General features: G+C 34.0%; 2 protein-coding genes and 1 long non-coding RNA gene across 5 annotated transcripts in view; 1 reads left to right on the top strand and 2 right to left on the bottom strand.

Moving 5' to 3' along the window:
• The window catches only part of LOC111421457 (zwei Ig domain protein zig-8-like), a 193,819-nt gene that overhangs the window by 52,930 nt on the left and 122,527 nt on the right, over positions 1-18,362 (bottom strand). The window contains exons 2-3 of one of the 2 annotated variants that reach the window (XM_023054620.2): positions 3,091-3,257; positions 1,812-2,034 (exon numbers count right to left, since the gene is read on the bottom strand). In XM_023054620.2, coding sequence (XP_022910388.1) covers positions 1,812-2,034; positions 3,091-3,257 — 390 coding nt within the window. The remainder of the gene's footprint in view (positions 1-1,811; positions 2,035-3,090; positions 3,258-18,362) is intronic. The other variant, XM_023054628.2, reaches the window with a different exon arrangement.
• The window catches only part of LOC111421469 (uncharacterized), a 39,741-nt gene that overhangs the window by 8,239 nt on the left and 13,140 nt on the right, over positions 1-18,362 (top strand). The window lies entirely within an intron of this gene.
• Positions 16,058-16,552, bottom strand: LOC111421525 (uncharacterized). Its single transcript, XR_011642337.1, has 2 exons — positions 16,445-16,552; positions 16,058-16,388 (listed from the first exon to the last, which is right to left on the bottom strand). It is a non-coding gene; the product is annotated as an uncharacterized lncRNA (long non-coding RNA).

Raw genomic sequence — 18,362 nt, 5'->3', positions numbered from 1 at the left:
ACGATGCTTCCTCCGAAAATATTATGTTTTTTAAAAAAGTTCTGTCTTTCAAAATTTTGTACCCAAGCCACAAACAATAATCTAAACGTTTTGCTTCATCACCTAATTCGATAGTGTGGTTAAATTTTGGTTTATAGGGCAATATTTTATTTTCTCGATAAATTCCTTGTAAATAGGATTTACTTATACCGACTTGAACTGCCCTTTTTCTTAACGACACCTTACCGTAATCCATTGCGTTCGTTACTGCAACAATCGACCCGAATCATGTTCATTTAAAAGCATCCTTTTATTTTCCATATTGCCCGTTTCCGAAAATTTTTAACAACTCACTTAATTGTTTTTTTATCTATTAAAAATCCAAATTTTTCCTCAAATTGGCTTAAAACTGCATTGTAAGTAATGTTCCCCAATCCATAGCACTGCACTAAATTTTTTTATGTTTTAATGTAAACATGATCAATTAATATTTGACAATAGGCTAAAGCTAAAGTATCAAATGATAATTGTTAGTTCACTCAGATCATTTGTTTTTATTGTAAAACGGAATATTAGAAAAAAAAATTCAAGAAAATCTCATTTTTTCTTTTATATGCTAAATTAATCAAATTCGGCATATCGCTATAATTTAACATAACAAACATTTTATCTTAATCAACTTTTGTTGTACATTGCTCAGAAAGACCACTTTACCTGCAACGGTTAACAAACTTCTTGCGTTATCTTTGGTACCGTGAGGATATTTGACGTAAAACTTGGTTATATTTCGTTTTATGACATCCAGACTTTAATTGCAAAAGATGGAATTTGAATTCAAAAATTTATTGTCAATTATACCTTACGGGGACACACTGTATATGCGAATGTTCCCATAGAGTTAACACTTGAATTAACAGAACTAACACTAGACCGAGAACTAGAAACATTCGGGTTTAGCCGCACGTCTCTCAAGACGTCTAAACCCGAATGATTCTAGTTCCAGGTTTGCTGTTAGTTCTAGTGATAGTGCTGGTGTAAAACTAGAACTAACATTAGACCGAAAACTAGAAACATTCGAGTTTAGCCGCACGCCTCTCAAGACAGCTAAACTCGAATGATTCTAGTTCCAGATCTTCTGTTAGTTCTAGTGATAGTGGTAGTGTAAAACTAGAACTAACACTAGACCGAGAACTAGAAACATTCGGGTTTAGCCGCACATCTCTCAAGATGGCTAAATCCGAATGATTCTAGTTCTAGGTCTTGTCTAGTCCGAGAACTAGAAAAATTCGATACATTCTAGTTCTAAGTTTAGTGTTAGTTCTAGTTTTAGTTCAATAAAAATATGCAACATAGTGATATTTTATGCTAACTAGCACTACCTACCACTTACTAACTGTCTTAAGAGAGGTACAGCTAAACGGAATGTTTCTAGTTCTAGGTCTAGTGTCAGTTCTAGTTCTAGTATTAGTCTAGTTGTGTTTGTTATTCAGCGCTAGATTATTGTATGTTTTTATTGAGCTATAATGGACACTGCCTTCCCCGTATTAATCCGTTATATCGAGGTTTTAGTGCAATGTCAAATTATATTGACATGTTGCATTTTATGTGGGACAAAGTAAGTACCTACTTACTGCCCTGGTTTTTATTATATTTAAACAAATAAGTAATTAAATTCGTAACAACAGCTTACTTAAAATCCTCTTTGGTTTTAAAACTCTCGCCAAAAAATAGCTTAGATAAATTATACTGTGTAAACGTGACTTTTCATTTTACTCCTCAGAATTAAGAAATAGAGTGTCGTACAAATTAAGATAAAAAAGAATTAAACTTACCTATGACAGTTAGATGGATGAAATGGCTAAGATGTGGTGTTGAGGAAACTTGACATTCGTAAATTCCGGAATCTCTATGTTGTGGATACTTAATCTGTAAAGTCCAGTCCTCGGAATGTGGTTGGTGGATGGCCCTAAAACGTTGATCGCTTGTGTACGTGTAATGTCCAACGGTAAGTAGATGGACGTCACGATGCCTAACCCAGGACACCTGTAGAGACATCTGCAAGGTATTTAGTTTGTCACGGACACAATTCTCACCCTCGACCATAAGGGTAGTAAAATGGAAGAAGTCGGAAAAGAAAAAGACAGAAACGATTAGTAAAAGTTTAGAAAATGATTCAGTTTAGCGATTCACAAGGGTTCGGTGTTGTATACAGTTTGGTACCAATTACCCCTCTGTAAATTGGACGGTTCTTTTGGGGTGCAAAACCGAATAGGTTACGGGAAATCGAACCTCGATACGTGCGGTCCACGTAATTAGGCACCATTCTGCTTCGCAAACAGACCTACGGCGCGCAGTGTGCTGCCCTATATATTTGTTGTTCTTTGCTTGTTTCCCGAGTTTGTAGCGAAAACGCTTTTCTAACTACATGTTTGTCGAATTTAACAAGGAAAGCAAATAATAATAAACGGTGCTATTTTTGAACTTTAAGATGATCGCGTTATTTTTTTTTTGTTTGAGGGTAAATCGTGAGTCGATGCCGCATAATTTGTGGGTTATAGTTTAGTTCTTGCGTGTGGCTAATTTGATATCGCCCTCGCCTTGGTAATAAAAACGAATTCCAATGATTTATGGCACGAGGTTGCGGATAAATGTATATATTTTTAATAATATTGGGTTACTTAATAATTTATAATATACCAAAAAAGGAAATGTATTTGAATTAAATTTTTTATGTCGATGTGGAATTCGAAACTTGCCCGTAGGTATTTACATCCACTTCGTGGCTTACTTTTATCCCGTGGGCAAAACAAATTTCTTCCCTTTTCATTTTTACGTCATCATTTTAAATTACCGCTTATTTCCCTGGACGCAAAACTTTCGCTCCCGAACCACGCGCGCAAGTCCATTTCCGGCGTTGCATATTACTTGTCGAAACTCGCCAGGATCGTAAATAATTTTACTAGTATACGATGGAGAAGTTGGAGGAAGAGGTGTGGATTTAGTGGTAAATGGTGGATGAAAAAGAAAGAAAGTACAGATTACGATAGATATCGAAGATTTTTTTTCTGGTAGAAATGACTACTTTTTTAGGGTGTTTTTTTGTTGACTCACCGTTCGGTTGGCCAAATTTTTGACGCGGCAATTCAAGTAGGCTGTTTTTCCCAGCAGGGCCGTTACGTTTTTGGATGCTGCTGTGTCGAAATGAGGTCCTCTGGTGGTTGCTGCGTCACTCACTGAGTTCCCGGGCACTGCGCTACCGGTTTGAACTGCACCGAATGCTAAAAATAATAATAAAAAAACAATGGTATTTTTTGCTGTATAAATGTCCAAAGCAACGCTTTATAGACAAAATTAAAAAAAAAAACTCAATCAATGTATTGATTTAGGGGGTGAATAATATCACAACACAAAGGATGTTCTAGAATATTCACTGAAAGTGTTTTAAACTGAGATCGTTAGCTGTCTCGTGTTTGAACATGAAGAGTTATAGAGTATCCAATAAACATAGTTTGTAACATGTTTATACGCACGGCAATGATTAATGTTTGTAGTTTGGTTGAGACCGGTCCCCGTTGGGCCCTTAGGGAGTACTTAATTTCCATTACCGACTAACCAACGACAATTACCACGCTTTGGGGACGGTAAACTTTTCTGTAAAACTTGCCCGTTGATTAGGAGGAGGGAGAAAGTTCAGAATTTACCGCGTCAGCAGTTTTTCGCTAGTTTGTGACGTCAAAGTTTTACCACCCAATTAACCCTAACAAAAGTGATTATTACCGAAAATAACTTCGATAAGTTCTTGTTTTAGTTGAATCATCAATAAATCAAACACCAAAAATAGACTAAATAGACTCTCAAAATCCATAAATTCAATTTTAAAGCACTAAAATGTCCCGCGAAGTAGAAATGTGAACTGAAAGAACGAAAAGTCGATAACCTCAATTATGCGGGTGCTTTCTAAGCCGAGGGTCGCGTGCTGTCAGCTTTAATTGATTTTCATTTAGAAGCACGAACGTTCGATGTACTGACACTGACGATTGAAATTTTACTGATTCTTTTTGCGATAAACGACTATGATGGCTTATTTATGTGTATTTCCGTAAGTTCGAGTTTGTATTTGACAGGTAAATAACCCTTTTTAAGTGAAAAATAAAAAGCACGTAGGTCGTCATCAATATACATGCATTCAAAGAAGAAGTTTTTTGAATTAATGATGTATTGCGAGTTCAGTTCAACTCTGAACGCGGTGGTACTCGAAGCAAGTGTCAGCTCATTAATATTTATCACGACCGCAGTAAAACAACAGCAACAGACGTTGTTGCATTATTGCATTTGCAACCATAAATCTGCTTAGTGTGACCACGACATTTGTTACACGATTCTAAATTCGCGAGGTGAAAAAGAATTGTTCTCGATCTAATTAGAGAAAATATAAAGGTACTAACTAATTATATTAATATTATGATTTCCATTTTAATTTTTAATTTCTTGTACAGAAAGTAATAGATTTGCAGTTGTTCGAATAAGTTTATGTTTTGACACAATCCATTAATGTTAACATTAATTTTTCTGTTATTTCAAAACAATTAAATACAAAGTTATAAGGAGTGATGAGAATAAAAAGTAAAAGTTCAAGAAGTCCTTTTTCAAATTCTGTACTATGTGCTAGATCAAGTAATAAAATGTATTATGAATGCTAATGTTTCAGCTTCAAATAAGAAGATCTAACAGCACGCAAAATACATCATAAAGACAAACATAGTAAGCATTGTAATGGGGTATCAAAATCAGCTTGTCATTTACTTAGACTTATTATGGAGGCCAGAAAAATGGTGGACCCGTAGTATTCATTAGCACAAAGCACATCGCCAAAAAATGCGCCACAATTAATAAAGAATTTTTTATTTGAAACATTTGTCATTAAAACCACAAATGGCGAAGTTATTGGCTATATTCTAGACATTTGCGACTCTTTAGAGTCTCTATAGACTTAGCCAGATATGGTGAAAAAGTTAAGTTGGAACTTACGCATACACTATATTAGACAATATGCAGGGCAAATCTTAAAGTACACAAGCAATGATAATTCGTTGTTAGACTAGTTGAAAGTTTAAACTTGTTATGACGTAGATCTCAATTCTAAAAGTATTGCGGTGAACGAAAAGAAACATTTGAATGTCACTAATTGATGCCATGAGAGGGTCAACAAGGACGTTTAAGTAGTTAAAGGCTAGAGACATCACCGAGTTGAAGACCATGAAGCTTACTGCACCCTTCTACGCCACAATAATGAACACGCATGTAAAGTTGATACAACCTCTATTACAACTGGACAGCAACTGGTAATTTCTGCCACCATCTAGGTATAATGAATAATGATATCGCGGTGATCCAAGAACATTGAGTTAATCAATTCAATCAAAGCCTATAGATTGTCTTTAGTCAATGAAGGTTCGTTCCGGATCGGATTGCTTGCTTGGATCCTTTTTGCTAAAACACGTTAGGTGACGTGATGGATCGGACAAGTGAGCTCATCGCTAGCTCTTACCGGACAAGTTTTCTTCAAAATCTTTTTATTATTCAGCGATCAAACCCTGTTGGAAAAGGGTTTCTATAAGCATTAAGCATTTAAGATTATTTGATATTTCTTTTTATTGTTACAAAAATGAATGAATAAAAATTAATATTCTAAGTTCAAATGTAACTATAGTTGAAGATCTACCTATTACTGATACATCTCTGTATCCTTCTACGGGTTGATTATCATCGTCTGTTTCAGTACAATGCAAGCCATTTCGAAGAAAGTTATGCAAAAGAAAGTACAACTTATCCAGTAGCTCTGGTATAACATTAATAGGTGGGATAAGTAGTTGAAAGATTATACTACTATTCGTACCGATTATACCATATAACAAGTACATCTATCTTGAGTGTTAACAACAACCTAGGTTGTGTCCGAAATTTTTCCAAAGACATAATAGCACATGTACAAACATCTAATCTAAGGAATTTGACCGCCGAACACATGCAGACAAAACTTTAGTTTTTGTCCATCACATTGCAATCTATGCACTCCAACTGAGCTGAATGTGCAAAAGCGAGTGTGCTAAATATGAGATAGATAGCAGTAACGGTATAAATTTTCATCAAACTTTCCATATTTAGCACAATTAACTGTAAGGGGTTAGTTGTGTATATTATTGATATCTTTTGGGATACAAATTCTAAAATCCATACAACACCTCGCATGTGGCTAATATAGCACAATTTGGACGACTTTCTACATTGTTTGAAAGTTACAAGAGACATAGTGGTACATTAATGAAGTTACGATTAGATAAATAAAGTAAGATTATTTATGAGAAAGGTTGTTGGTAAATCTGAAGCACTTCGAAGGGTTGGAGTGAAAAACAGTGAAACTTAGGTAATGACAATGAAGACAATAAAATTAGTTGCTATAAAGCTTGCTATTATTAGCCTCAACTGTTTTGGATATAAGTGGGAAAAATATTACTAAAAATAAGTACGGAAAGTGGAAATTAATTATTAACAAAAATATTCAAACAATCAGTGATTGAAGTATCAATTTCATCAAGAAAATTACTGCAATAAACAGCGGGTGGTTTATATACCACCACCAAAGGTATTATCCCCATCAAATTCGATTGTTTTAGTTCATGCTGGGATTTCGTAATTGAACGGCCCAAATTCTACGTATATGCAAACGCAACGTTGTTATATTTATTATTAATTAAATACAATTTTAAGGTCCATGTAATAAATGTTATGCATTCGAATATATCCTAATTTTACACGAACCCAAGTATACGAGATCTAAAGAGATTTGAATATATAAGATAAATGTGTGAGAAAAACAAGGTTTTTTTGTCAATCTTGGGAAGGTGATATTTGGTATTGGAGTAAGTTCCAATTAAGTTCTAGTTAGATGAAGATGTGGTTAGTAAACGTGGTAAAACACCGATTTTCTCAAAAATTTTAAGTTCTCCAAGTAAAGATACGAAGTCGCCATTATGTCTAATCTCGCTGATAATACTATTTGTAAGAAAAGTTGGAAAATGTCTCCGACAAGATATTCAAGTTTACGAATATTATGCACAAAGGATTCAAATTCAGTGCATAAATCATCTTAGCTTTTCACACCAAATAAATGCACTAATATATTTGCACCAAACACTTCTTTAACTTCCCTTTAATATGTTAATATTCGTCGAGTTATGTGAATTATTAATAACATCATTTGGAAATTTAGAATTTTAGATATTACATTAACAATAATTACTTTTTTAGGAAAAATGGGTTGAGGTGATAAATAACCAATTAATGATAAAATAACAATAACTTTTATTGATATTCTATAATTTAGGTACTCGTATTAGCTCATCAAAGGGTTTTTAGAGCGATTTTTAGTATCCATACTAAAATTCATCACTAAAACCCGAATAACCTCCCATTTAGACAATTTCATCTGTACATTTTATTTTTAAAATATTTTGTTTAAATTCAAAAATTTTAAAAGCAAAAAAAAATGATTATTTATAACTGGTTTTGTTTACTGAAATTAAATTGAAAAGCACATCGAGAGTTTTATCCGTACGTTGTTATTTGTTTATTTGTTTTCAAAAGCTTTTAAAATTGATCTTATTTTTTTATTTTAATTTGTTCTTGGCTGTTGCGTTTGAAATAATATGATAAATAAAATATAATGAATATTTCCTGTTTATAATTTAAGCGGCAATAATATTGACAATACTTTAGCATATTGACAGTGTAAGGTGAAAAATTTTATTGACGGTAAATATTGATGGAGTATTGATAAAAATCCGCATTTTCTGATTTTCGGGCATCAATACTGAAAATTGGAGAGGATATTGACAATACTATTGACTATGTAGGGTTGGCGCCAATATTTCTATCAATACTCAGTGTAATAAACTCAACATTCAAAATGGAATACCTACTTTTATTTAATTGTAACAATAACAAAACATGTCTATCAACACACTGAAAGACATATGTTATTTTAACCCTTTAACGTGCAAATTATTTTTTCATTTTTAGAAACGATTTAGTTGTGGTACTGCAGCTATTTAACCTTATTGATCTCTATAGAAGCCAATAAAAGTTAAAGGGTTGACCCAGATGATTTGAAAACAGGTTTAATTCTTATTTTCTACATCACATTCCGACCCATTATCTGACGTTGTTGATGTTCAACACGATGAAGATACTTGTTGGTTCATCCAGTTGGTTCATGTCTTGTAGGACATATATAAAGGTTTCACAGGTTTCTATTACAGCTTTGCTGATAGTTGCTGGGGACATTATGACAGAAAACTTCAAGTCTTCAACATTTCTTCCTGTGGCCAAGTACCTCAGGGTTAAGGCTGATCTTTCCCTAACACTTGTACTTTCTCTCATATTGCTATCCTGTCTTTTCAAAAATGGTTCAACCATCTGTAACAGAATGTTAAAGGATCTTTCATCCATTCAAAAGTAGTTCTTGAAATTATCAACATCGCAGAGGTTGATTTCTGTCAACAGTACTAGATAAGAATATTCATCTCTCTTCTTCAACTATTCTTTCATCCAATGTTTGCATTTCACTCTAAGAGTAGTTCCAATCGCCAAAATTGAAAACTACGTAGATTCATCCTGCCCGTGGTAAAAAGGTAACTTATTGAGCAAACTTATTGACAAAAGTATTGACAATAATATTGATCGTGTAAGGTGGTGAAGTATTGAGACTGGTTACCACGAGGATTGATGGTTGTATTATCAATACTGATAGTGTCAATACTATTGATCGTGTAAGGGCCGCTTTATAAAAACGAAATCTTTTTTAAAAAATTAAATATCACAATTTCAACGGTTAAAATGGTGAGGAAACCTGAAATGTGACACTAGATTGATTATACCTTCTGCGACTTGATATATAAGGAATTTCAACCGTTCTGGGAACATTTATTACTGACAAAAGGACTTTATTATTTGACCATTACCGAGATTTGTGATCTTGCCACATGCTGTACTATTACTTCTCCGCAACTCGCGATGTATAAACCGCAATATGAGGTCACAAAGCTCTCCACTTACTGTCGCGCTGATATTAAATTTCATACGTTTCTTGTGCCTTTGAGGCAACTTTAACGCAGTAGCATCCAGTGTACGTTTGCAAACGGAAACTTCCGCTAACAACGGCCCTCGACTCGGACAAAACGTTAAGTAGTCCTCTCTGAGTATTTCGGCATTCTCGGCACGACACAACACGTTCAGTTCAGTAGCGCGCAAGTTGCAACTGGAGACCCTCAGGAGTTTCCCTCGAACTTAGTTTCGAGGGGCAATGAGGGTTGGTTGCATCGTAGCATCTGTTGGTTTCGGGTAATTCGTCAACTTATTCCCGGACAATCCGGTTAGATAAGTTTGATCGGCGTTGTTGAATTACTCACCTGTCCAACAAGCCACCGGATTCATTGGCTTAATTACCTTCGCAGCAACGTGATTTATTTAGCTTTTGCTTCAAGACGAAAAGTTTGCGGCCGAACAAAAAGTTTAGGTCATTAGTTTAGTACAAGAAAAATAGTGCTTAACTAACGATACCATCAACAACACAAAGACCTATAACTTGAGACTCTCAGCTTTTGTACTCGGGGACTTCAAACGGTGGAAGGGAAAAGTTTTGTCAAAGGGCAGCTTTAGTATTAATATGTTAAGAAAGTAGTGTATTAGTTTCGTGGTAAGTTCTAATTTAAAATTTTTCGATTCATTTACGAGAATATGTGAATTATTGAAAGATATTGAATTTTCGGAAAATCTAGGGCGCGCTTTGACTACTTTAATGTACTTTTCGTACCCCATTTGCACGACGCGTTCTCCACTCGCCCTCCACTAAATTTTAATAGGCCATTAAAAAAAAGGGACACATTTCAGGTACCCGAACTAAATTACAAGAGCAACGTCACCGTGGTGAATTACGACCGAAAAATCGGAGCTCGTTGGAAGGTCGCTTTTTCCAACGTCTTTTATCATGGGTTTTGGGGCAATTAGGAACACTTATCCCGAAATTTGCGTCGTTTATCTTTTCCCGGCCATTAGCGTATTATCGGGCGGTATATTATGTAGCCGCTAGGCGATAAAAGTGTAATTAAAAATACTCGTGAATCACCCCGTTAACATTGTGCAATTACCAAGGATATAAACGGATTTTCAGTGTCACTTTAATTGTATAACCTGGGAAGGTCAATTGTCAATAGCAATTTATAAAAGGGTTTTAAAAGAAAATTAAAATGGATAAAAGTCTATTAGATGAGCGTAAATCACATTATGTTAAACCGATTATTAAAGTTAAGCGCCCCACGTTACCTTTTATACCATCTGATAAAGCATCGCGAAGGGTGATAGCACCATACGTAAATATTGTAAGAAAAAGCAAAAAAATCGCCGTGAAAGATGACACCAATAAATACATTAAAGCGTTTCTCCAAAAGAAACCGAGCATCTTAGTGAGTACTTTAAAAGAATTTTTGGAGGGTATAGTTGAGTTACCTATTCTTATCCACGAAAGTATTGACGCGCTTAAAATCGTAACATCCTCTATTGGTGGGAGATTATATTTAGTGGACGATTTCTTAAACGAAATTTTTGTTAGCCCCAAAGAAGATCCGTTCCCAAAAAACAGATTGAGCCTTAAAATTGAAAAAGGAAAAACTGTTGCGGCTCACGTCGCCGCCACCCAAGAAGCCGTATTATCCGAAGACATCTTAATCGATGCAAGGTTTTCCCACGGCGTACCCTTCATAGATTTAACACTTAAGTCGGTTTTATCCGCGCCTATCCTAACGGAAACCGGAGTTTGCTATGGAGTCGTCGAACTGTACCGAGATTGTAGTCAGAAATCCTTTAAGCAATCCGACACGAAGATTGTTTTGGTTGTTTTGGGGTGGATTGGATCATCAATCCGTAGAAACAACGAACGAATAAAAGTTCTACATCAAAAACAATTAGATGATTGTCTCATTGAATTAACAAGAACTTATTTTTCTCATAATATCTCGATAGATAATCTTATTAGTGAGTTAGTCAAGTTCGCTAAGAGTGCGGTTAATGCTGAAAAGGCGTCGCTTTTTGTGATGCACCCCGATAATGAGTTAATCGCCGACATTTACGATCAAGGTTTACCAGATTACGGAGGTGATATGGTTAAGCGACATGAAAAAGTTAAATTGGCTAAAGAGAAAGGAGTCGTCAGTTACGTAGCGAAAAATAAAAAGTCAATTCTTGTTAAAGATGCTTATCGAGATAAGGTATTTCACAAGGAAATTGATCCTAATACGGGGATGATAACGAGATCGGTTTTGTGTGTGCCCGTTTTGAGTATGAACAGTCTTCTTGGAATTATTTTAGGTATAAATAAAACAACAGGGGATAGTTTTACAGATTCTGATTTGGAAATTTTTAATACATTCGCGGTTTATTGTTCGTTATGTTTGCAACATTATAATCTGTCGAAAGGTTATAATGTTTATCGAGCGCGTTATGAAATTATTTCTGGTCTTATGAAGCGCCACATTTTCCCCAATGAGCACGATCTGCAAGAATTGGTATCCAATCCAGAATTTTCAGAAGATATTGAAACGCTAAATACTTTTAATTGGTATATCAATCTTGATTATACAGATGAAATGCCGCAAATTGCCGTGTATTTAATAATGTCGATTGCTGATGAGGGTGATATCGATATAGACCAACTCTATAAATTCGTGTTAAGTATGAGAATGTTATACAGAAAAAATATATATCATAATTGGGAGCATGGATTTAATGTATGCCATTGTATGAGAACAATTATAAAACACAACATGGAAAAATTCACTGCAATTGAAAGAAAAACTTTAGCCGTTGCCGCTTTAGGACACGATGTTGATCATGGTGGTGTTACAAACGGGTTTTTACGTCTTACTAATGATGTTATGGCTGAGTTGTACGAAGAATCTACTTGGGAGTGTCATCATTACGATATCACCATGATTTTACTTGGTGAAATTCCGATTTATAAAAATTGTTCTCCCGAAGAATATAAAACAATATCCGACCTAATTTATAGCGCAATTATAGCCACCGATTTAGTAAATTATTTTAAAACCAGTGCAAAACTAAACTTTATGATTCAAGATGAAATTTTTGATATTGAACATCCGCTTCATAGAGTGATGATGATTGGGGTTATGATGACAGTTGCAGATCTATCAGGGCAGTGCAAAGATTTCGAAGTAACCAACAGAATCACAATGAATTTATACGAAGAATTTTACAATCAAGGTGATATGGAGAAACTTATGGGATTCGTTCCATTAGCCATGATGGATAGGGAGAAAATCTCCGCGGTCCCATCAGATCAAGTTCATTTCTTGCAAGTTTTAGTAATACCGTGTTGCGATCTCCTCACGAAAATTTTTCCGAATACTTTACCTTTACTCGATGGTGCTGTTGATTTAAAGAGAATTTGGACTAATATCGTCGAAAAAAATGATACAAAGTGGTGGTCACCTAATCATTTCGTAAGCAACAAGCTTTACGAGAATGATTTAAATATTTATAAGAAATAAAAATTGTAATTGAAGTATTATTGTTGCATTTTTATTCGGTCGCTTTAATAGTCTAGAATGTGATAACATTGAAGGGAGTGAACGTAACATAATCCTTATTGATGGACGCATTAAAATCGAAATAGTCAAACACGAAATAAGATAATTATTAGTAACCGATTTTGCAATCAATTGTGTATTTAATATTTAGTATCTTTATGATATAATGAGTGTGTTATATCTCAAATATACCAACTCGGTCGTAAGTGACCTTGTGGTAAGCATAATATATAAGTAGTAGCCGCAATCCGTTGTGACCGAGGTGTTGCTATTGACTAATATAAAATGCGATTAAGTTGCACACCAAATAGTTTTAATAACTACTCTTGAAATCGAGTATTTATTTAAAAGTTTGTATTTTCACGCAGGTGTGAAATATAATTAACTAACATTATTTACGAAGATCATGACTGATAAATGTTGGTCTGTCAAGATACCAAATTGTATACGAAGATGTACAAATCTCCTGAGATTACTGAAAGAAGATTAATAACAAAACTGATGAAATAAAATATATAAGCATATCCTAAATATTGTATAAGCCTGTGTGTTCTGTGTTAAGAGTGATGTGTAGATTCCTTTCCAATTTATTTTCCATTGGCCAAGCTAGTACATCTATGTTGTACATATTTTCTAACACATTCTCTATTTTGCAGAACAGGTTTTTTAACGAGAACCTTGGTGTTATCCTGGATTCAATCAGTTTGACAATGATTACGGATTCAAAATCACAATGAGCAGCTCAGAGTGTGTAATAATATTGACTACCAGAAATACTCGATCCAACACTATTAACTTACATAACTCTGCCATTAAAATGTAGGCGAACCAGTTAACTGAGGAGGTTAATGGCTAATAGTTATGTAAAGAAATTTAATCATTGAGGAGAAAAGAGTCTTGGAATCTATTAATAATTTTATATATTGCAAAACAATTTTGGACAGAAATATTATTATGGCATGGACTAGAAGAGAATAGTAGCTGTAGTGATATATCTTGAGCGGAATCAGAACATCAGGAACAGAAAAAACGTTATGGTCATTTTGAGAAATAAAGTACCATGTGTAGAAGCGAAATATTAGGGGTAAAAACCCTCATGACTTTTTGTATTTATCTCTGACCACGATTTTCCTTCAGTAGGGAACTCTTCTAAATTGCCGTTTTTACATCTACGATTGTTTTGGTGTGATATGCATGCTCCATCGTAAGAATTTTCTAACAATCCCACCAACATTGTTCATAAGATATTAAGCAACATATTATATTGAGCAACAGGCGCCAATAGATGTTTATGTTTTTTAGTTTCGTTCCCATCCAGTGTGGTCTTTACTTGACTCTATGCTATACCCTCTGCAATTAGGTCTCTATTTAAGTTTCATCTTTATTTGTCATTTTATTTCTTCGTTTTCCTCTGTCTTATTATAGAATATTGAACGAATTGTCTTGTTATATTGCCATTTTCGTTTTTTAATTATTAGTTCTACCTTCTTTCTTATTATTCCTGTTCTTTGTAATAATTTTTCATTAGATATTTTTATGGTCAAAATATTTGTAGTATTTATCTTAAGCAATCGTACGGTCATGTCGCAGTTTTAAATCTTTATGACCATCTCTCTGACATCTCTTTTATAATTGCACCTTACTTTTTCATGATCGTTTGTAGTCGGTTGTAAAACTCTTCCTTGATTTCTATTTATTGTTTATTTCTTGAGACATGCATATTTGTCGTTTAGGATATTGCGATACTTATTTTGGAAGTGTGCCCATATTATTACCTCTGAGGTTGGTTCCCATTTTAATAGAGAATTCTTAGTACCTCAACCCATCATAAAGGCAATCTTCTCCCTTTTTGCATGTTCTTCCAAATTGTGGAAGTATAAAACTGAGGAGCTATTTATTTAGCGTAGTCTCTCCCTAGAGTCCATTTTGTTCCGTTTAACCTTAATGTATTAACTTTATATCTTCTTGTGATACTAGACAAGTTTTACTTATTTGGTATATGGTTTTGACATTCCAACAAACTATATGGAGAAAAATCGTGGTAAGTATGTTTTTGCATGTGTCGAAGCATGGGATGAATTCTGTACGCAAGAATTTCATTAGTTTGACAAGAAATTCTGATCTTTATTATTTGTATCTATCATCTGTCATCTGTGATCTTGATTTCATCTTTCACTGCATTGGCGAAGGTTTATTAGTGTTGTGATGGAAGCCGTTTGAAAAAGTATTAATTAATTCTTCCAGTCCTTTCCTTTCTTTGTAGTTAATGTGGATAATACGTAGAGTTTCTACAAAATCCTGGTGATTTATGAAATTTTATATCCGTTCAATATTACGTGAGCCTTTATTTCCTTAAGTCTATCGATCCGATAAAACCGTCGACGTATTCAGGGAATGAAAAGAGGACATACTCGAATATTTCCGGAATGTTAAATTCCTGAAGTAACAGAATATTGGCATGTCTACACTCGCTTTTTTCGTGTTCTATGCAAGTCGATACATAAGTTGAGATCTGGTGTCAATTAATAGTTTTGCAGAAGGAATCTTTCGAATTCGGAAACCCAAATTTTTGCTCATTCATGTCTTTTACTTTATTCACTAGAATAGTGGTCGGTCCTATCCTATTGATGACGAAAATTATTTTTAGCGATTTATTAATCGAGTTAGCATCCATTAGCTTTAACATTTATGCGATAGTGGTTTCCCGAATACTTGCTGATTTCTAAAAAATTGTTATTTTTATCGTAATGACAAAAACATTATCGACATCGATTGTGACGGGAATTTATTATTAGTAATGGGATTATGATAGCGATGTGTTGTTGCTTAATGATTGTTTGGATCAATATTTTGAGGGTATCGATAAGGGTAATTAGTTTGCGAAGGTGTTAGATAATGAAGGTTAATTGGTTATTTGGATTTTCATGTCACGCGGAATTTGATTAATATTAATCTTTCTAGGAAATCTATTATTTCGTGGTTATGTTATTATATATTTTCATGATCATTTTTAGATTCTAATTTAGTTTTGAACAGAGACACTTTTAATTTATTATCAGATTACTTAAACTTGTTTATGGCTGTGGTAAATTGTTAACTTGTTACTATGACTTTGTCGTTCCAAAATCATTTCGTGGAAATTTCGTTGTTTAGGCTGCAATGTAGCAAACGGGACTAATTTCAAGTACAAATTTATCATTGTTAGTACCGCTCCGAAACACAACCAACTGTATTATGTTACACAGCAGTAGGTTACAGCACATTCTCCACTTGAGTATAAGAGAACCAGACGTAGCTATTAAGTGAAGTAATTAGACATACAGAAGTATTAATACGTTTATAAACAGCCTAACCTTAATGACTCACACTTAATGATTCCATAAAAACGAAAATTAATAAAAAGCGTTAAGAACAAATAAATGCTTAATAATCATTTTATTTATCTGATCTTGATAACAATTATACATATGTTTTAAAATTAATTTTAAATTAACCAGCAACAATGTGTACTTTATATGGGATTAATCCATCAAGAACTCTGAAGTAAACGTACATTTTTGATGTGTGTGCAATACCATTAGCACTTTCAGTTACAAACCAATTATTATTTGGCAATCTAACTCGTAATTGATTTTCGAGTAAAGTCATTCTACCACTTGAGGATAATCCAGTTTTGAATGCATATTCGGTAGCTGCAACGATTTCACTAAGAACGAATTCAACATCATTCGATTCCAAAACTTTAACCTAAAGATAACAAAAATTTTGTTACAGAAGTAATTTATTTTTATGTTATCACTTACTTCTATACCACGAACGTCAGGCACTGGATCTGCACAAGTGGAAGCCACAAAGGCTGCTAACACAAAGCATAAAATTGTAGCACGCATTTTCAAAATGAAACGTGTATTATTTAAAAATTCAACACCAAGTGTTTATATACTCAAATAAATCCTTATCAAAATTGGTAATGGAATCTTTAACGACAATATTTAACGTTAATCAATCACGATTGTTTCTGATTTCGCGAAAGTGCTTTAATCTACTTTTACTTTGAAATCAGTTAAAAAATAGATTAAAACGTTAGTTCTTATAAGATGACATCTTTAAGAACAAATAATTCATAGGTATAAATTTTCTTATTAATCTCTGTGTAAATAAGAATTTATTTTTGTGTGATTTGTAAGAACTGGTCGCCATATTTTCCTCGTAATGCGGATCGTGTCATCAAGTAACGTGAGGAAGTCAGGTGCTAGTATTCATTAAGTGGTTTGTGGTACGTGGTATCACGCCAAGTGTGCAAATCTGGACAGGGCATCCTCGGCGTTGCTATCGATTCTGAATGCATCGTGAAATGTCGGAGACAGTGAAACCGCAGCCGCTCAATTATATCTCCTCTCTCGTCACTGTCACATTCAGAGTGTGTTGTAAAACCCGTATACGATATGATTCAAGAAATGCGTACTGAAATACTAATTGAAGTAAATAACTTATCTTGTTTGCATTTTTATATTGATATGGCATTGATAGACAGATAACTTTTACAAATCGTCTATTGTTGTATGATGGAATGTGTGCATTAAAAAAAGAGAAATAATTTCTTTTGGGACTCAATGTTCTGATTGGCAGGGGTATGAGGTTATCCTGAAATCCATTCTACTCAAATCATACATGTTTTATTTATCATTTACAAATGAGATCGATGTATTGGTGGTGAATGTATAGGTTCCATATAATAACACTACATATTACTTTAACTACATTTATTATAGAATTAAACTTAATTTATGGTGAGTTCAACCTGCCCGCAATGGCTTGGAATGCATTTATTTCGGGATATGCGCTACCTTTCGTGCCAGTCCATGTTCACCAAATTTTATGGACACCCAAATTTGATTCACTGCCTAAAAAAATACAAAATATTTCGATAAAAAGGGTTAGAATGGGAAAATAAATGAGATAAGAATAAAGAACTATAAAGTAATCTGCATATTAGGAGATCTAAACAACTTTGTTCTTCGCCGATGATCCAAAAATGGTTTTCAACATTAAAAAGGTAATTCTGCAATAGTTGTTATACAGGGAGATATCAAGAAAATTGTTAATTTATCATATACATATGTATCTAGTAGAAAATTATATCTTATTGATGGTGTGCTAATTAGAAATTGTACTTAAGGAATATCAACCCCACTACAACTTATTTATAATAGTTCTAGTCAATACGCAAAATTCCCGGGAGCATAGAAACGAGCCAATATTACGGTGCAGAAAGAAGTATGTAACACCAACATTTTTTATAGTGCAGTCCATAAAATCTTTATTGAGATATACACTTTACTGATAACAACGCAGTCTGTGCAACCTCGTTTATCTATGGAGCTGCAGAGAGACCAATATTTTAAAGTGAAGCATCACATGGACACAGCTGCAGGCCGTAAAATCTTGATTAGGATAGAGCAAACTCTTCAATGTAATACAATTCACCTTATCTTTAAGAACAAATAGATAAGATTCGAGTTTACTCAAAATTTCGAGTTCCATATCCTGGCAGGACTCAAACAACATAGAGACCATAACTTGGAGAAGACAACAAAGTCATAAATCAAGAAAGTGGACTTACCAGTAGAACTTGTAGAACCAGAAGATATCCATTACAATGTTTCAGGAGTGTAAAAAGCAGCGAAACCGCAAAGCCTAACTTGAAAGTTGGTCAAAAAA

This window comes from Onthophagus taurus, chromosome 1 (genome assembly GCF_036711975.1).
Source record: "Onthophagus taurus isolate NC chromosome 1, IU_Otau_3.0, whole genome shotgun sequence".
NCBI lineage: Eukaryota > Metazoa > Arthropoda > Insecta > Coleoptera > Scarabaeidae > Onthophagus > Onthophagus taurus.
Note: the sequence above shows the minus strand (reverse complement) of the source record. Positions and strands in the feature narration are given on the sequence as shown.